We start from the raw sequence: 21,035 nt of genomic DNA, 5'->3' as shown, positions 1-21,035 counted from the left end.
AGAAAACAAAGAATGCCATACAGGGTGCATCATTACCCTATGGTTTAGTGTTACATTCAACTATAATTCCTTCAATGGTTTTTCACATCTCCAACTCATCTCCAACAATATGCATGCACTTTAAGTTCACATCATATTCAATCTATCAAACCTGAAACCATAATACGTACATTATATTCGTCTTAGTCTTCACGTGTATCTCCATTATGCCAGATGCATTATAAGCATACATTCAAGGCTTGGCTTATCATATGAAATCATTGGTAATTGCTTTTGTTTTTGTACAATAATAAGCAACTAAGCAGCTAGTGGTGTCTTTATCGACAACGGTTATCAAAAGTTATGTGTGTTGGATGTATCAATGATGCATGCACATCATAATAAACCTTGCAATCTTAATTTTCTGCTCCATATGCTCAACATGTTTTATCTCTTCATTTCCAAGAGGGTGAAGTTAGATTGGTGCTGAATGGGTATTGTGGTGACGCCGGACATCAGGGACACTCAGAACCAGAACTCGGAGACAAAGACGTGAACGTTGACGATGTTCCGGTGAGAGACCACCCCCGAGGTGACGTAGTTCATGGACAGCTTCAACACCGTGCTCAGAGGCCCGATGAGGGGCTTCACCTGTCGGACCACCCCTAGTGGAGACACACAAGGGACACAAGATGGCAGTCAAAGTTGCCCGTCAATAATGAGCACGGACCATAGGGGACATCATTTATTTTGTTCAGAATAACTCAACTTTGCATTCCTACATACTATATCCAATTGATGTCGACTCAAAGTGGTTCGACTGTATCTGAGGCCGTTTAGAAATGAAAAGTGGCAGGGACCGTACGGTCTGCTCATCACGTGCAACACTGTTACCAGAGCCTGGTGGTGACGAGTTGGCCATGATGAGTGGAATGTCAAACCTCCTTATGTGAATCTGGCTTGTATTTCTCCCTCCCTTCCCCACCTTCTCTCCACCCTCTCCCCGTGGACAAGAGACACCCTCCATCACGTTAACGTGGGGGAAAACACACCACAACCGAGACCCAAGAATTACCGAATGCTCCTGGAATTCGTTGGAAGCACTTTTTAAGTGAACATGCGATTACAGGGCAAAACAAATCCAGTGTTTATACAGGCTGTCAGCGGGCCTTTTCTCTGTGAAGGGCTGGTGACATTTCAGCTCAGTCCTGTTTGAACAGCCATCGCCAGAGTGCAGTCAGGCAGCACAATCACTGCACTGTCTCCTCCTCTCACTCCTCTAGCTATTCTCTCTCTCTCTCTCTCTCTCTCTCTCTCTCTCTCTCTCACAGACAAACAAACACACACACACACACACACACACACACACACACACACACACACAGTATGAATACATGAGACAGGTATCAGAGTAGGTATAGGTTACAAACAGATACTAACAAAATGGATCAATGCAAAAAAAAATAAAAGATGCTTTTTCAAAAAACTGCAGTATGATGGTGAATCACCAAAACATAGTAAATCAAACCAACGAGATGTCACATCAGCGTGAATCATGAGGAGTCTTTGTATGATAATAAACCAGTCGAGAGACGTTCGGTCATGTTCACCACAGGGCAAATGATGATGATCCCGTGTGAGCTAGCTGCTGCTGCAGTGTCCTCTGGGACATTGGTATTGTGTGGTGATCCTCTCTCTCTCTCTCTCCCCTCTCCCCTCTTCTCTTCTCTTCTCATTCCCTTCCTGAGGGGGATTGATGTTTGTGGCACCATCTTTGTGGCCCACAAGGGTAAATGAGTCCCATGTGTTTGACGACGGGGAGCGGTCGCAGTCACGCGATACAAAAATGGAGGCATTCCTTAAAGAATCCATCTTGAACTGTGGAGGAGCTAGGAGCTGGGAGACTGAGCCTCCCCCCCCCCACCAGTCTGGATCCCTACTGCGCCCACAAAGAAGATTCCAGGAGATTCCAGAGATAAGCGTCTCAGAGTGTGGAGTGTGGGGGCCCTTCTACCAGGGTTGCCCCCTTGTTTTGGTGTTTTGGGACTCTGTTGCATAGTGACACTTGGCAGAGGGGAGCGAGACGGGGGTTTTATTGTTTCCAAACCGTCAGCGCCATCAGAGAGGAGGAACCTCTGCGTGAACTCAACGTCAGCGGCAGTAATGTTCAGAAAAATAAAGGACATGGAAAAAGAGATTGGGGTTTGCGTTTGTAAAAAAAAAGATTTTTTGAGCCAGTAGCGAATAGAGGTGGCACGGCATTCAAGCTCTCCTGGGAGTCTAAAGGCACTCATAACAGAGGGAAAGAATTGACCAGCATAGATAATTGTTATCACCTGAGTGGATGATTACATGAGTGGACTATTTGGCTAAATCTGAGGGTAATATCTTTAAACAATCATCCTTGACCATGCAAAGTGTATAGCATGCAAAAACACTCATAGTTCATACGGTTCGAATATGTTAATGGCCTCCAATTCAGATGTGATTCAGTTCACAGAGTTTGATGGATGAACAAATGCAACAATGAAGATGAGCGAAAGCACAGTGAAACATATCATTATAAAATACAGTATTGGAATGGAGCACCACAATACGGGATGGATTTCTGTCCACAATAGCTCTGTTTTATTGGGAATAGAGTGATGGTTTCAGATCATAAAAATGACCCAAATCCAATGGATGCTCTAAACGTTTTCCATAATCGGGGTCAAGTAAGGCTAAGTTACAGCCACAAAGCCTCTTGTGGACAAAGTTTCAATGAAAAGCAGTGAAACGAATGAGGAGAACTGTAATAAATAAATAAATCATAAACAACACAGAACGCAATTAAATGTTGTAACAAGAATCAATTGTTGAAAAACATGTCAACGGCTTCGCCTGACACTGAACAGATCGAGGTTCGTGTCTTTCTCTCTTGCAGCTCGCAGCTTTAACCAATGATCGACGAGGTGCAGCTGGCTGCCTTGATTGACTAAGCTCAGTTCAGCTGACTTCAGACTTGTGGTAGGATAAAGGTAGCACATGCATTGACACATCTGAGGGTTCACATACCAATAGAAGGTTCCTCAAAGGAAGGGGAGGACCGTTCTACTCAGTAGATTTCAGAAAAAGAAAATTGGGAACCCTTGAATGGTACCAGTCGCCACTGTGAGAGGTGAAACATAGACAATGATGCTAATAGGCCTACTGTAACTCTGTACACAGAACCCTCTTGTTAGACAGAACTTGATGCAGATTTGAGTTGTTAGATTTGACACCTTGAAGAGTATAAATGAAGGCTCATATAATCAAGGCTCTGAACTTCAGTACTCTTCACATCAGCAGCACAAACAGCCTCCTTCAGAAAGGGAGAGCATCTATAGCGACAGCTGTGCTCAACATACTTGCAATGAACCTGAGGTGAAACCACAACCACATAATCATCTCAGACATTTCATTCGGTCGGCCCCGAGCTGCGGTGAGGTGAAAGCCTCACCACATAACAGGTTTTACTTTGATGGCACGATAGTGTCATTACCTGAGATGCATACAAATAAACACTGAAAGTTCACAATCTCTCGTGCCGATATCATCTCTTCTGTCTTGTGTATACATTACATTCCCGTGGGTGGAGACGATTGTAGTGCTGGGAAGGCTTCCCAGCATCCCCTTGGAGCGTGTCGTTCTGTTCTCCTGAGGTATCAGCCGCAGGGTGCAGAGGTGACCCCACCATTTTACAGCCCCCATCAAACGCACAGCTGCACAAACCCCCTGTTCCCCCCCGGAACATTCCGCCACACCATGAAATAGCGCGTAAGTAGAAAATAGCCTTAAATGCATGGTAGTAGAGGAGACACTGCCACAAAACAAAGTGAAGCAAATGCCAGGAGGCATTTGTCATCCTCTATGGCTGCCGGGGCTACAATATTGAAGGGTTACATGTAAACAGTACAATTTCTGGGTTTTCTGGTTTCTACAACTCGGCGAGGAAGTGTATGACAAAATCCAAAATGAACGGGTTTTACACCAAAAACAAATGAAAAGTATGCGCTGGCCTCACCACAGTATTGTATAATGACACGCTGGCCGTTGCGCGATGCGTGCTTAGAGCAGTAAAACCGTTGGAGGGGGGCCAGGCGGAGTCGGCTTCGCCATGTCCCAGTCCGCTGTGAGAAAGGCCAATGATACAGGCACCCTGTGGGGAGCGGGAGCGTAGGTCACAGACCAGAGTGGCCTTTCTTGTGTTTTTGGTACGGACTGATCACTAGCCCACGGTCGGCCAGTACGGCCAGGCTATAGGCTGTCCAAACAGGCCCCTTGACCACTCCAAAGAGGCCAGGAAGCCCCGCACACCCCCGCTCTGAAAGGGCAGCCTGTGTGGTTTGGTATTTCAAGGTCAATTAGCGATGAGTCATAGTTACAGATCTCCCAAATGAACCGTGGGTCACTGTTGGACATTGTTTGAGTGTTGTGACATCATTGAAAGAGTAGCCTGAAGGAAAGGTTGTTGCTTTTCTTGGATTTTTTCTTCCCCGTGGGTTGTGTGACGCAATGGTGATGATACAGCATGCAACATTATCTTCACCATGATAGTGACACCATACAAGTGACCTTAAACTGTAGGTGAACAGAAAATAGAGTGAAAGAAAGCCCTCTTGTCTATTTAGAGAATATGACATTCAAATGTCATGACATCAATCCGATAATGCTGTATTATCGGGCTTGCGAGACCATCAATTTCTCAAAACTGTGCACATATTCTAGTGAATGTCTTTTGGATCTATATTTGATGAACAGAGGAAAATCCCTAATACATTCACTTTCTTATCTGTATTGGCAAAAAGGACATGCAACGTAGATAAAGAGTGAGGTGATTAATATGATAAATTATAAAAGCATAGATAACTGATATAAAGCTGAAATAGACAGCAGCATGGAGATAGTAAGGAGTGATGATGAATAAGTGAATACAAATCAAATGGAGCACAGAGGGGAGGGAGACAAGTCTGGCAGATTCTATGACAGTTATACTGCAAAATCAATGGTGTGTGTTAATGTGTATATATGTGTGCGTGCATGCGTGTGTGTGTGTGTGTGTGTCTGTGTCTGTCTGTCTGGGTGGGTGGCTGTGTGCATGCATACTGTGCATACGTGTGTGTGTGTGTGTGTGTGTGTGTGTGTGTGTGTGTGTGTGCGTGCGTGTGTGTTTGTGCGTGTGTGTGTGTGTGCGTGCGTGTGCGTGTGTGTGTGTGTGTGTGTGACACTATCTACCTCTACCATCAGTGTGTGCGTGGACCACCCCAGGAAGGCGTTGTGTGCTTGGCTGTGTGTCGGGTGGTGGGGTGGGGAAGACACTGTTTTGATTAGCCGTGTTAATCCCTCTCTGTGGCAGGCAGGGATTCCTCATGGTCTTGGCCTGCTCTGACGGGCCCGCTGGTGCCATGTCATGATTCATCCCCCTGACAGGCTCTCAGACGTTGAGGATGAGTAGTGCTCCGCTTATCAGCTTCCCCCCTACCCCGCTGCTGTCCTCAGCTCCACACACACCGTACTCCAAATGCCCCAACACGCCAGACTCAACACTGCCGCCAGCCACAAGAGACAGACCAAAGAAACAGAGCCTTCCTCAAGGACCACTGTGTGTGTGTGTGTGTGTGTGTGTGTGTGTGTGTGTGTGTGTGTGTGTGCGTGTGCGTGTCTCTTTAACACCTCGGTTAATGTCTGACACACTAGGCCGACATTCCACCAGCTGCTGTGGAAGGGAAGGCTCCATTGGCAGCTATGGACACATACCTGACTGTAGACCGGAGCGTTCACTCCCTTATTCAGTGCGAGTTGGCCTGGTGGTGGAGCTTCACAGCTACGTGCCGATGACATCGCAAAAAGGTATTTGGTATTGTTTGGACGGAGGTCTCACCACCGGGCCATATTTCTACCTGCGCTGAAATAAAATGGTTGGAATACTGCTCTGGCGTCTCGGTCTTGTGGCCTGTCCCAAGGCTATGTGAGCCGTTGACGGTGGGGTTTGATGTACGGTAGAGGGGAAGGTACTTGAAACACTAAGGGCCATTTTCCTGGCAATAGACTAAAAGTCTTATCCGGTATCTTCCTCGGGCTGACTACAAAGCACCTACCTCCTCCACTGAAAGTGTGATTTTGTTGAGGACTTGGGTTAATCTCTGTTTTGGGAGGAACCACCCTCTTAAACCTTTTTTGGCCAAAAAGACTAGCCTGGTTGGTGGTTTGCTCACTTCCCCACTCTCACGGTGGCCAGAGAGAGAGTTTTTTCCCTCTCCTCCTTCTTACTCTTTTCCCTCATAGCTCACAGTTGCTCCATCAGTCAGTAACAGACTCAGCCAAGCCTTAGCTACCTCTCAGCCTGTTCACAGGAGCATGTCGTGAGCTCACTCTGTCCGCACCAAGCTTCCACTGGGAGGGGATAAAGATAATATTAGTCCCCACGTGGAAGCGTGGCCCTGAGAGGAAGTCAAACAGAAGGACTACCCACACCATGTCAAACTGACAGACACCACTGATCTAACACAGCATATGCTGGAGGGAAAACCCCTAGGCCACCACCTGTTAGCTGTAGACCACCACCTGTTCCCTGGGTAGACCACCACCTGTCCCCTGTGTAGACCATCACCTGTTCCTTGTGTACACCAAAATCAATCATCCCGCGATCATCCCCTCCGTTTAAACAATCGTCCCTAATCAAAAAGGTGTACGACAGCACCCGGTGTGAGTCATGCATACCTCCGCTCTGTTTGTCTTTCTGACTGCGTGTAAGAAGTGTCAGAAATGTTGTCTTTGTCGCGATGACATACCACCGTGTTGGATCTGTTGTGTGTACCTGGAGTGGCGTGAGAGTCGGCTATGCTGTGTGGTCGTGGTTAGTGCAGCTCTAGTAGTAGTAGTGATTCCGTGACATGAAATCAGATGGCGTAAGTGTTTGATCGGTTGCGTCGATCATGTTTTCCGAGCGTCGAGGGCTCTTGTGTTTGCACAGATGCAGCTAAGCTGTCAGGGTCGTCGCCCGGGCGTGACAAGAGGAGAGTCTCCAGACAGTGATGGGTGACTAGGGAAAAGTGGGATAGGGCTCTTCGCAGTGTGTGGTGTGTACTGTAGCCTGGTTTGTGTCAGGGCGTGTGAGTGTGTCGAGATTGTGAGTCAGTGTGTGGGAAAGGCTGCAAGCGGAACAATTCTTTTCGATTATTCACTCGAAGATGTCGTGACACCGCATCGATCTCAAACAGCCCGTTTCTTCCGATACATACTAAAGCTAAAACAGAAAAAAAAAAAAGTTTCCCTATCTATTCGTCCAGCTCTTTGTCTGTTAATCTTCCCCTTTGTACAGTACCTCGAAACAAACCACTTTAGATGGATTCTGGGAGCTACTCTAGTCTAACTGGGTTGACACATTAGCTAGCTTCAGAGCTACCCAACAGGAGCTATCCAACAACCAAGCCCTGGACAGCACACATCACAGCGGGCAAGCCACTGGCCAAAGCCTCATGAGCTGAGTGCCTCAGTTACACCGACAAATGCTTACATGCGAGAGCTGCATCCAATAAGCATCGAATGAGCTTGAGAGAGAAGTGGCTCCTCACAAACAGGGCAGTGAGGCCTTTCATGTGGGAGCCAGTTAAAGTGCTCTAATGCTCGGCGAGACACTGAGGGCTGGTGGGGGGGAAATGGAACAATACATACGACCACATGAATAACACGGCCCAGGATTACTTCTGCACACATTCTCTCTCTCTCTCTCTCTCTCTCTCTCTCTCTCTCTCTCTCTCTCTCTCTCTCTCTCTCTCTCTCTCTCTCGTTCGCTCTCTCTCTCGCTCTCTCTCTCTCTGTCTCTCTCTCTTTCTGTCTCTCTCTCTCTCTCTCTTGCTCTCTCTCTCGACCTACTCACTCACTCACTTAGATAGACAGACAAGCAGACAAACAAACATTCACACAGACAGACACACACACACCAGTTAAGTCAAACACATGCACATACATTACTTTGCAGTGCGTGCGTGCGTGTGTGTGTGTGTGTGTGTGTGTCTATGTCCACAGCCCACGAGGTGATGAGTGTACGATACTCTCACTCTCTCCGCTGTGTTTACTCTTGCTCTCTATAATGGAGAGACAGATGTGTGTAGTGACAGGCCATCCCTTCATCCATCAGCACAGAGCAGAGTTCTGTCCTCTGTCCACCCTGCCTGCCTGCATGCATCGCAGCATGGAGCCAAAACAATAACACCCATACCCAGGCCCAACAATGTGTCATCCCCGTACCCACTACGCCCCCATCCTCCCAGGGCCTGGCTTCGGTTCGTCTAACCTGGAGACAGTGAGGAGCGCTGGATCAGCACCAGACTAGTGGAAGGGATGGGCTGCTCCAGAGGAACGTATAGTCACACCCACTGGAGCTCGTCTCTATACCGTTCTCACCGGCGAAGGCTTTATTTCAATGTCGATCTCTAGTGTGAGTACTAGGTGTATCTGCCTGTATATATCTCTATAGTCTGCTTTCGGGTCATGTGAATAAACACACACACACATGCCGTTATACTATACTGTGTGCACACAGACGGCTTGATGGGTAAAATAACATGTCATCTCTACACATCGTACCCTCCATTATCAGGGGGGAAAAAGGCTTTGTTACTTTTTTGGAGTACTGGGGGAAAATACATGGTGGTCAATGAGTTGAAGTAAGTGAATTAAATGGTGCATTCCCCACAAGAGTGGGAAACTGATGCCAAATGTTTTGGTGGAGACAGAAAGCCCTTCATTGGTCTCAAAGGACGAACCAAAGGACAGCTCTCTAGAGAAGACAACATGAAGGGCTCCGGAAAGACGTTGACAGCTACAGAACGGCACCAGAGTGCAAATACCATTACCAAGTCGTGTCAGATGTGCGTATGTCACGGGAGCATCCTTCTGGAGAATTTCAAGCTTTTTCAGAAGGCTTCTCTTTCTTCTACCCTAAGCTCTCACACAAAGACACATATGCGTTCAGTTTGTAAAAAAGCAAATGTTGTAATGCGAAATTAGGTCAGAAAAAACGCTTTTTGTCTCGGAGCAAATTCAATTTCCAGTCGGGAAAGGCCTGGGAAGGTCCTTTAGTCACTCAGACCTCAAACCAAGTCAAGCGACCCGGCCCGCCTGCCTTCATTCCTGCCCTGTCACTCACCCACAATCCTGCCGTTGTCGTAGCGCTTGACGATGTCAAAGGAGTTCTGGACGTTGCCCTCCAGGATGTCGAAAATGATGTCAGAAGAACCCAGCTGAGAGGAGTGCGCCGGGGACATGGTCCTCAGGAAGACTATCTCTGTTGGAAGATAACAATGGAGACACAAAAGGCTTTTAGCGAGTTTAGACCCCCTCGTAAAAATGCTCCGATTGCACGGCTAGACTCATGCCAGTTTGTTTTCTTAAAAGGAAGACAATAAAATGGAAGGCGGCTGAGCTCTGTGTTTATGTTATGCAGAGGGGGGTCAAGGCGGGGGGGGGGGGGGGGGGGGCGGGGGGGTTCAGTACTGTTGTTCAGTTGAAGGCCTGCAAGTCCTTTACACCCCAATGAGGAGCTTGTGAGAAACGAAAAGAACTTAACTTCCCATGAAGTTGAAGATGAGTGTGTACGACATGTTGGGTCTTTGGTTCTGTTGGTCTGTCTGTGATTACATCCAAATCCATCTTATGTGGCAAGAATTCATTGGTTTTGGCCTATAAATGGTGTCCGTACAACAGTATAATAACGTAGTATAATAACACAGTCATGTATCAGCTAGTTTTGGGCAAGATGTAACATGAGATGGATTCAGAAGTTCAATGGAAATTCGAATCTATACAGGTATGTGATACTTAATGAGAACTAAATAGGAGAGATAGGAGAGATAGGCAATCTAGGACAGCAAACAAAGATGTGTCATTGTGCATGTAATCGTGTCCAGTACATAGAGTAGAATAGAAGAGACTAGAGGATAACTTTTAGAGGGTAACTATTGTCCTACCGACCAAAACTGGCAAATAGTCTTTGGCCTCCACCTCAGGCGGCAGTTCTAAAAATACCCTAAATTGTGTGGAAACAATGGGAACCGTTTGTAAGAGCAAAGCTGTTTATCTGAGAGGGTCGCCCCCTACCTTCTGGTTTGGTGAACTCCCTGAAGGTGGGCATGGAGATGACCGTGTGGGACACGGAGTGCACGGGGTCCAGAACACAGCTGATGTCATTCGGCTGGCAGGACTTGACACAGCGGACGGTGTCCGAGCGCTCGACCCTCTGCCTGCTGAGAGAAGGTAAACACACACACACACACACACACACACACATAACCTCTGACCTTTAGGAAAAGTCTAAAAACAAACCCCTCCATCCCCCAAAAACCGCCTCCCTCCTCCTCTGAAGCTCACAATGACAGGGCATCCTAGGGAGCAGCCCACCACATAATCAAGAAGTCAGCGGGGCCAGTAGAACGGCCGCTTACACAAACACTATCTGCCCCCGAAGTACAGCGGGGATGCTGGATATAGGACTCGACATCAAAAAACAATCACACGGCTCGCGGCTGGGAAGAATAATAAAACAACAACGGCCAAAGATCACACAGCCGCCGAGAGGGGTTGCTGCTGGTGGCTGACTCTCGCCTCGCCATTGGCGGTTTGGTTTCCTGATGCACCGGTTGTGTGGGGAGTGAAATACTCTCTGACGGAGCCCTCGGAAGAATGATCCACGACCTGCTCAAGAAAAATATTTGGATTTTTCTAGTGTCCCCGGCTTCACATACGATAATCTCTTGAGGAGGATTTATGGGGCGCGGGGGGTTCTAGAAGACTCCTAAATTGTGAGAAACATGACTAGACAACTCCCCAGGCTCTCCGAGCTGCTCTCATCCCATTATTTAAGGCTTTGTTTATTTCACAGGCTAATCAGTGGCAGGTTGGGGTGGATGGAGCCCCCCGCCCCCCCCCCCCCAACACACACACACAAACCCCGTCCCCCCGCCCCGCCCCCTCCGCGTCTTCTCGGAAACAAACGCCACCCCCGTACCTACAGTACAGTTATACAACCAGGAAGATATCATGCCTAGAATGTTAGAGAAGTTGGAGAAGCGGTTTCTCATTCTTCCATCTCCAAACTCCAAATGACAAGACCTCATCTAGATAATTGCCACCCAGATGAGACGTGCCATAGGATTAGATACAAAACCGACAATGGGCATTCATACAATGGGAACATGGTCCCCTTGAAACAGACGAAACTGAAGTTGACCAGGGTTATATTAGGTTATGAAAATAGACATGTTTCCGTACGTATAGGTCCAGTTCCACACCGCGGCTATACAGCCACATTGTGACTCACCATCCATGCATCTCTTTCTCTCCTCAGGGGACCTATAGGCTGCAGCTCAACCCCCAGGTCCGGCTTGGGTTGCAGGGCTCCTTTCATGGGGAGAGAGAGAGAGGGGAGAAGCCCCTGACAAAAAGTCAAGCCGCCGCTGCGTAGGGGCTTGTAATTAGCAATTAGCGGGTGGGTCCAAGTTTTGCTTTGGTCCAGGCCAAAGCCACAAAATGTTCTCCTAGTTTATAATACCTCGGCCTGAGCAGCGGAGAGAGCAGACCCCAGAGGATCAGACGAGCGCTTCGCTGGGCCGTGGAGTGAATTTACGAGAATATAACGACCCAGGGTGAACTGCCCCCTCGCACACAGGACGGCACACATCAAAAGCAGGGCAGCAAGTGGAGGGCTAATTACAGTATGCCCTGTGTGTGTATTCTGTGTGTGTGTGTGTGTGTGTGTGTATGTGTGTGTATTGTGTGAGTGTATTGTGTGTGTGTGTTGTGTATGTGTGTGTGTGTGTGTATGTGTGTGTGTGTGTGTGTGTGTGTGTGTGTGTTCCCCTGCCTGTCCTCTCACGTGGCCCAGTGAGACCCAGCACTACGAGAGAAGAAACCCCAATACTTCAGACCAGAAAGGAAAACAGACTGTTGGATGGAAGTCCTCTGGTCAAGCGCAAGGCAAAGTCCCTTTTATTTTTTTGGTAATTATTATTTATAGTCGGGACATTGATAACGGCCCAACACAAACACTGCAGGGCATCATTCATTCTCCGCGCGGTGATGTTGCTGCACCACAAATTGTTCAGACCACCAGCCAGAACCCAGATCCCCATAACTCAATGTCAGAGTGGAGGAAAAAAAAACTTCCTGCACCGCCATGTTGTTTTATTTTAAGGATTTCCCCCTCCAGAGAAGAGCATCGCTGTGCTCCTGTGACAGCCCAGGAGGACCCTGGGACAGATGAATTTACACTTATTATAAGCTACAGCCCAGGCGCTGCTCGCCACACGGCTTCGGCTTGTCAGGCTATTTATACTGTAACCTGATGCATATTTCCTACTCTTCCCTAACTACATCCCATCGCCTGTCACTTACTCTGTCTTCCTTTTGATGTCTGCTGGGATTTACACTTGCAGTATGCGGTAGAATCATCTATGCATTTTGCATTATTCCTCAAAGGCTAAAGTGTACTAAGTAGGACCTGAGGAAAGCATTCCTAAAGATAACTATTGGATATAGACAGCTTGATACAGAGCGTGTGAAGCAGACATATGACCAATGTCTAGGTAGTGCCAATCTGACATTGACACTCACCTGCAATTGCATCTGTGTTCTTCTACTCAAATGCTTGTGTAGTAGACGTCAGTTTATCTTTTATCAGTAATATTCTTACTGTCAGTTTAAACTGCATACTTACTTCACAAACTTTTGATCCCCACAGCTCCTCCGATTCAAACAGAGTGTGTCTTAATAAACTGAATCGTATTGAACATTTCTATTTAAAATTTTAATACAAAACAATTAAGAAACAAATACTGTCAAGTTGAAACTTGAAACTGTAAAAATGTTGTAGTGCTACAGACTATACCATGCAGTGATCATTCAAATACAGTAATGTATAAGCAGCCATGGGTCACTACCCCTTGGTGATTTACCCTGCCCTAGAGTGCCACCTAGAGGCCATCTAAATGCCACAACTCCAAAAAGTACATTCAATTTGACCTATCTTAATCGTGATAAAACACGTAGGCCTACTAAGAAAAGTGACAGTAAAAATGTAGACCACAAAATGACTATAATAAGGCAATGAGAGCCATAGAGTTTAATGCCATAATGGCAATTTCGGTTTCTGTTGTTATTATTGTTTGTTTTTCGACTGTTTACTCTGGAATTGCATTATAGGATAGACTGGGCTGCTCTTTGGTGACAAACACCAGCACTTTAGACAAGTAGGTGCTGACGGTGCCATAGCGCAGCAGCCTCATCTCCAGAGACAGCTCAAAGTCCTGAGGCTCAGAGATCGGCTTTGCCACCGTCATCACGCCACCAGAGGGCACCCTCTGGGCGCTGAAGAAGCCGCCCTGGTTGCCGCCGACGATGGACGTCTGGACGTCGTCTCCGGGGACGGTGCTGGAGGGCCCCATGCGGAAGACGTTGGTGGGCACGGGGATGTTGGTGGGGAAGGTGAGGTGGTAGTAGGTTATTCTCACGGGCAAGGCCGCGCACTCGCTAGTCAGATTGCAAAGCAAGCGTTCGCAACGACTGTAAAGAGAGAGGGAGAGAGGAGAGTGGGGGAGGGGGGGGGAGGCAGAAGCGGGACAAGACAAGACAGAACGGACAGATAGGAACAGACAGACAACAGAGAAAAAAAGAGAGATACGGTTTATTTTGCCGTGCGTGGCATGCGGGTGGTAGGAACAACAGTCAACAATACAGCAGCCTTCTGAGTTGCTGTGGACAGGCAATGTGTTACACTGCCCCCTGTGGGGTCATGCAAGAACTGCCCTTTTCATGCCCCTTCATACAAGTGCCTTCAAACACTGCCTCTGGTGCCAGCTATTACACAACTCAAGCATTTCATCATTCAACTGCCTGCATTACACCACGTTTAAGAGAACATGTTAAAACTGAATCCCTACTAAAGTCAATAAGCGTCAACATTGGACATGCAGGGCTTTGATATCACACAGGTGGGAGGAGGTTGATGCTGTTCTTTGTAGAGAAGTGGCCGTTTGATAATGTCTCTTGACCGAAAAGGAGCTCTCTGGTCAATGGAAACTGTGTGTGTGTGTGTGTGTGTGTGTGTGTGTGTGTGTGTGTGTGTACTCCACCAGTGAGTGGAAGAAAGAGAAACCCCAGGTACTCACGTCTCCCCTGCTCTGCGATAGTTGGCCGGACACTCAAAGGACAGACAGCGGTAGCCTCCCTGCACGTTGAAGCAGCTCTCCGCCTCCGAGCATGTGTGTGTCCCTGCCACACACTCATCAATATCTAGACAGAGAAGCAAACAAATTCAGGCCTTCTGATTTATTTATTTTTTTAAACACAAAACCGAAAACAAAAAAAAATATTTCATGCCTCAATTAATCTCTGAATGTATACTACAGACAAGATTGCAGGGCTAATGCATTAGCTAATGTATAAAGAGGACCATTTGACCAAGAGGACATCCTAGTGGTTTGGGGCAGGGGAGGCTGGTTCATTAGGGGCAATTGGACAATGCCCCACCAAAGGGAGAAGAGAGAGATTTTTTTTTCTATGACTTCTAGACAGTGTTGCTTCTGAATATCATAGTCCAATCAGCTAGTGTTCTGTGGAGTATATCATAGTCCAATCAGCTAGTGTTCTGTGGAGTATGTTCCAATCAGCTTCAAGTCCCGCCCCTTTCAGGGCAACTTTCAGTCTACTCGAAGTTGCACTAGGCTGTTCTCGTAGACTTGCATGTAAAATCTATTTTGGTAACTTCAGGCCATTCGGTCATTTGTCTATGGGGTTTTGGGACATGCACAAAGAATCGTACGTGCTTACGTCATGTCATACGGCCGGCGTAGCTAACTTACATTTCAGATCACGTTCGTTCACCTGCTAACCATGGCTATGGCGGCAAGTAATGTTTGCTTCGTATTTTTATTTGTTTTGTTCGTTTTGTGTTTTGTGTAATATGTCTATTGGCAACATTCTACTGCTGGTCTTAATTATCAGCGACCGTCTCCGCTGCCGTGCGACCAACACGCAGGGGGAATATGGAACTATACAGCAAATCACACAGCAAACCACTACCGGACTTTGTAAACAAATTGAACAAATGGATTAGAAGGAGGCATCTTTTGTTCCCAACTTGATGATATTGCAACTGGACCTATTACCGAAGTCAAACTTGTGTAAGTAAGTGAATCATCTGTCCTTCAGTCATGATAGGAAAACCAAATCGATGCTGGGAGAAGGAATGGCAGACTGTATTCTGATTGTATCTTCTATGCTCTTTGTATGTTTCTATGCTCTTTGTATGTGTCTTGGTGTAGGAGAAACGTAGGACCACGTTGGAAACAAGTGTTTCGGTACACGTTGACGTGTAGAAACTGTAGAGAGAAAATTGTAGAAATTGTAGAGAAAACTGGGGGGGTAGAGGTGATGAAGAGGTCTGTACAGGGGGGGGTAGAGGTGATGAAGAGGTCTGTACAGGGGGGTAGAGGTGATGAAGAGGTCTGTACAGGGGGGGTAGAGGGGATGAAGAGGTCTGTACAGGGGGGTAGAGGGGATGAAGAGGTCTGTACAGGGGATGAAGAGGTCTGTACAGAGGGGTAGAGGGGATGAAGAGGTCTGTACAGAGGGGTAGAGGGGATGAAGAGGTCTGTACAGGGGGGTAGAGGGTATGAACAGGTCTGTACAGGGGGGTAGAGGGGATGAAGAGGTCTGTACAGGGGGGTAGAGGGGATGAAGAGGTCTGTACAGGGGGGTAGAGGGGATGAAGAGGTCTGTACAGGGGGGTAGAGGGGATGAAGAGGTCTGTACAGGGGGGGTAGAGGGGATGAAGAGGTCTGTACAGGGGGGTAGAGGGGATGAAGAGGTCTGTACAGGGGATGAAGAGGTCTGTACAGAGGGGTAGAGGGGATGAAGAGGTCTGTACAGAGGGGTAGAGGGGATGAAGAGGTCTGTACAGGGGGGTAGAGGGGATGAAGAGGTCTGTACAGGGGGGTAGAGGGTATGAAGAGGTCTGTACAGGGGGGTAGAGGGGATGAAGAGGTCTGTAGAGGAGGGTAGAGGGGATGGAGAGGTCTGTAGAGGAGGGTAGAGGGGATGGAGAGGTCTGTACAGGGGGGGGTAGAGGGGATGAAGAGGTCTGTACAGGGGGGTAGAGGGGATGAAGAGGTATGTAGAGGAGGGTAGAGGGGATGAAGAGGTCTGTAGAGGAGGGTAGAGGGGATGAAGAGGTCTGTACAGGGGGTAGAGGGGATGGAGAGGTCTGTACAGGGGGGTAGAGGGGATGGAGAGGTCTGTACACAGGGGGGTAGAGGGGATGGAGAGGTCTGTAGAGGTGGGTAGAGGGGATGGAGAGGTCTGTAGAGGTGGGTAGAGGGGATGAAGAGGTCTGTAGAGGGGGGTAGAGCTATTCTCATGCTAAAATTGACTGTAAATCCAGATTTTAAAGTTGATATTCTTCCCCGTGGAGCATGCCTCCATAACCTGTGCCCCACCCAAACGTTTTAGCACCAGCCGCCACTGGTTTGGGGGCAACATTAGGGCTAAGTCTCAGATAGGGCTTTCACACCGCCAAGGAACCACATCCGGTTCGCGTTCGCAAACCAAGTCTGGAACCGGCCGGCGCGTTCTGACCGAAAATAAATTGGTTCAGAGCCTGAAAAGTTGGTTCGCAGCGGGAACCAGACAATAGTGGTTCTCAAGCGGGAACCAAAACGTAGAACAGTCACGTATTCTAGGTTGCAAAGACCAGCAAGAAGGAAGGAGACAAAATGTAATCTAAATGTAATCTAATCTAAATCTAATCTAATCTTCCTCACATGCTCAGCAAACACACACACGCGCGCGCGTGAACGTGAACTTCGTAAGCCATTTCTATTCCAGTAATGGAGCAGCTGGTTAGTAAGAGAATGCGTGTAGAAAGTGTCTTTTGTTTTGTTTCATAGAAAATAGTGTTTATTTCAGATACTGTAGTGGAAGATATTATCCTCATTTCCAGTGAAGTAGCTGCCATCTTGTGACATTTTTGTTTATCCCGCCCCTTCATCACCCAGCATTGATGACCAGCGTTCGCCAGACAGCACCAAGGTTTGGAGGTTCCAGAACGGGAACGGGAACGGGAACGGTTCTTTGGCGATGTGAAAGCCCTGAGACAGGGCTACCCCAGACTACCTCCACAAAAAAATACATGTCCTCTACTTTGTAGTAAGACTATAGGCTGTGGAGCCCTCACCCTGGCAGCTGCGTCCGTTGGGGGCCAGGGTGTAACCAGTGACAGGGCAGGTGCAGTGGAAGCTGCCCGGGGAGTTGTGACAGCGGTAGGAGCAGATGTGACCCCCGGTGGGCAGGGCACACTCATCAATGTCTGAGGGAGGGTCAAAGGTCAAACGTGTAGGAAATGAGGGCAGAAAACAGTGAACACATACATGGTTTTGTTGAGATCTTCAATAGGACAATATAAAATCTCTTACTTTTCAACTGACACATCTTACTCATATCTAATACTATCTACTATCTATGTCACAGTTGATGTGTATCATGTCATCACGGGTTCAGTATAAGCTACAGTTCATCAAATATGGTCTTAGGACGAGGTTATTAGGTTAGAACAAATACATAAACAAACACCTACAGCTGCAAATTTAGTGAATGCTAAAACTAAACTAAAATGTTAGTGCTAGTGCTAGAACTAAACTCAACATGGATCACACTTCTCACTCTCTTACTTTTCACTAAACAAAAGTACTATGAATTCGTTAATAAATCTAGTCGTCTGCTTTCCCATCATTTGAAAAGTAAAAACAATGACTGCTCAATTAATATGATAAGAACACCATGTGCCAATGTTTCATGTGAACCACTGACTAAACCGGGATCAGGCAGGATTCATCACGTCAGGTATGGCACAGATAATGTACGTTGTGCGCTTAATATTGTCAGATCAGTGGATCACTATCTTAACACTTATAAAAACCCAGTGTTTATAATTTCTTTGGACGCTGAAAATGCCTTTGAGTTGAGTGGCCCTTTTTGTTTTCTGTATTAGAACAATTTGGTTTAGGTTCTAAGTTTATTAATATGATACCATTTATTATGACCCTATAGCCACTGTTAATACAAACGACCTGATGTCTGAGGGTTTTTCAGTGTGCAGAGGTTGCAGACAAGGGTGCCCCCTGTCACCTTTATTGTTCACACTATTTATTGAGCCCCTAGCTGAGGCCATCAGAACTGATCACAACATAAGCGGGATCACTGTGTGTGAGGAAAACCATGTCATTTCCTTGTTTGCGGACAATGTTCTTCTCTATCTTAGATAGAAATCCAGAAAAATCTATTCCAGCAGTTCTGAACTCTATAACTTTGTTTAGTGTTCTATCGGGTTACAAAATTAATCTAGGAAAATCTGTCGCTCTGCCATTCAATGTGCCCCCACAACTCCCCTTTCAGGTGTCGGAGAGGGGTTCCAGATATTTTGGTATTTTTATCACTCCCAACTTAAATGATTTATTCAAGACCAATTATTCCCCTTTAATTAAAAAAAAAGACCTCCTTCCTTGGGAGAATCAACACTATAAAGATGATTATCCTTCCCTGATTACATTATTTATTTCAAAACCTTCCCTGCTATTTGACCCCAATATTCTTTAAGGTGCTAAACTTTTATTTCTCGCTATATTTGGAACAACAAACATCAGAGGGTCAGTTTCTCTAAACTCAATAAGCCAGAGGAACTGGGTTGCTTATCCCTACCCAACTGTATTATTGGTCAGCCCAACTTAAATCCATGATCAACTGGTTTATGAATAGGAAGGATTCTGTGTGGATTGGTCTTGCGTCTCTAGCATGTTATCCCAGAGGGCTTATATCCCTCCCTTTTACAACATAAATCAGAATTCCCGTAGCAATAATGTTATTGTTTGTAACACATTACTGGTCTGGAGGGATGTGAAGACATTTGGATATTCTCTCTGTTATCTCTGCCTGGTGTCCCCTGGTATTGAATCCTGACCTTCCGACACAGATCAGAAGTATTGGTCTGAGGGAGTGGATTTCGAACAGCCTACTGGATCTGGCAGGCCTGTTGGTCTCTGACTCTATAAAGTCGTTTGAGCAGATTAGGACTGATTTTAACATTCCCTATAAAGGCTTTTTTTTATATCTCCAAATCCGTCATTATAGTAGTTTTAGTTTTTGTTTAGTTTTTTCTCTTTCAATTTAACTCATATATTGCAGCGCTTGTTGTTAATTTGGGGTGGGATTTTTTGTTTTGTTTTCTATGTTTTTCTATGTTTTTCTTGTTGAGATGTGTATTTGCTAAAAAATTATTTTAGCAAATCTTACCTTCACAAGTGATGCCATCAATGTCGCTGAGCTGGTACCCACGGCGACAGTAGCACTGGTAAGAGCCATACACGTTGGCGCACTCTTGACTGCAGGGGTTACTCTCGCACTCATTCAGATCTACACACAGTCAGTCACACACCACATAAACAATGACACACATATATATTACACATGTGTGTTTTATATCATTCCTTATTCCGTTCCATGCATCACAAGAGCCCATCCTCCGATTTCTCCCTCCAACAGCCCAGTCACACGCCTCAGAGCATACAAGATGCTTATGAAGTTGAACATAAAGAAATATAAAGAGATAAATGAGAAGTGAGATAGATTCACAACACATAGGATCACAAACTTACCATTGCAGTTTCTGCCATCACTAGCCAACTCGAAGCCCATGGTGCAGTTGCACTGGTAGGACCCAAGGGAGTTCTCACACTTGTGGGCACAGAGGCGGCCTGGGTAATGCCTGCACTCATTGATATCTAAGATAGGCAGAGGAGGATTACTCTGAGATAAATATATGAAGTGAGCTGGGGTGATTTGTAACATCTACCCAGGGTGAACCAGTGTTGAAGCATTTCCCTACTGTACCTTCACAGAGCCTGGTGATGCTGTTGAAGATGAAGCCAACCTTGCACTCGCAGCGGAAGGACCCTACCAGGTTAATACAGCCATGACCTGAACACGCTCCATCTGGCCCTTTACACTCATCAATGTCTAGGAAAAAAGGGAGAGGGGGGGGGGGGGAAAGCAGGAGTCAGACACACACCATAAATGAATAAATGTTGTCATTTGTCTAGGTGCATTATGAGGATGTTATCAAACAATGATCAATGAACATGGGGCACATAGGAGGTCCGTTGATGTCCGTCCTGCTATGACTGGTGGATCGATGGTTCACTTACTTAGTCAAATTGTAAGTCGCTTTGGAATAAGGAGTCTGTTAAACGGCAAAAATTTCAAATGTAATGCGTGTGTGAGTGTGTCGAGGTGGCAGCCGTACCCACGCAACGGTTGCCCTCCTCGTTGAGGTGGTAGCCTCGCCCACAGTTGATGGAGTTCCTCTGGCAGGTGAAGGAGCCCACAGTGTTGAGGCAGATCTGCCCGGCGCGGCACGGACCTGACTGGGTCAGACACTCGTTGATGTCTTACGGGATACAGAACAGAGGACAAACAATAAGGGGTCACTTCAAGGGGTCATATCAAAAAGTTCCCTCTTTCATAAGCTCCTGAAAAAGTACTACTACTACAGGAATGTCAAATAGTTGCTTTGAGTTGTGCTTTGAGTTGCATTCATGTACGAAAGGCGCTATATAAATAAAAATATATATATAAATAAAGAATAAAACGTTTCACTTCACTTCACATAGTTCTGATATTCTGTGGAAGAAACTGTGTTCGGCGAACACGTTGTGTACTTTATGGCAATAGTGGAGTAACAAAAACAAAATTGTGCCCGCTGATACTGTCGCCATACAAATGATATTGTAGTCATGGTGATGTGTTGCCATGGTGATGGCTGCTGGGGGTCCTAGTGCTCACCGATGCAGTTGCCCAGGGCGTCCTGGATGAAGCCGTCGCCACACTGCACACTGGGACGACAGCGGAAGGACCCTTGTGTGTTCTGACACTCAAAGTTCAGGGCGCAGTTATGGGTGTCAGACTCACATTCGTCAATATCTGTGGCAAAA

The 21,035-nt window shown here is 46.7% G+C and overlaps 1 protein-coding gene across 1 annotated transcript in view; it reads right to left on the bottom strand.

Annotated features, from left to right (window-relative positions):
* Nucleotides 1–504: 504 nt before the first annotated feature.
* The window catches only part of fbln1 (fibulin 1), a gene marked incomplete at both ends in the record, with an annotated part of 31,220 nt that continues 10,689 nt past the window's right edge, over nt 505–21,035 (bottom strand). Inside the window, 10 exon segments of the mRNA XM_080538931.1 lie at nt 505–644; nt 9,149–9,286; nt 10,099–10,244; nt 14,163–14,286; nt 17,228–17,359; nt 19,339–19,458; nt 19,701–19,826; nt 19,936–20,061; nt 20,348–20,491; nt 20,887–21,024. Coding sequence (XP_080395057.1) covers nt 505–644; nt 9,149–9,286; nt 10,099–10,244; nt 14,163–14,286; nt 17,228–17,359; nt 19,339–19,458; nt 19,701–19,826; nt 19,936–20,061; nt 20,348–20,491; nt 20,887–21,024 — 1,334 coding nt within the window.

Source organism: Nansenia antarctica, assembly GCF_963989245.1.
Source record: "Nansenia antarctica genome assembly, chromosome: 9".
Classification (NCBI taxonomy): domain Eukaryota; kingdom Metazoa; phylum Chordata; class Actinopteri; order Argentiniformes; family Microstomatidae; genus Nansenia; species Nansenia antarctica.
The sequence above is the reverse complement of the archived record's forward strand: the minus strand, read 5'-3'. Positions and strand labels throughout refer to the sequence as shown.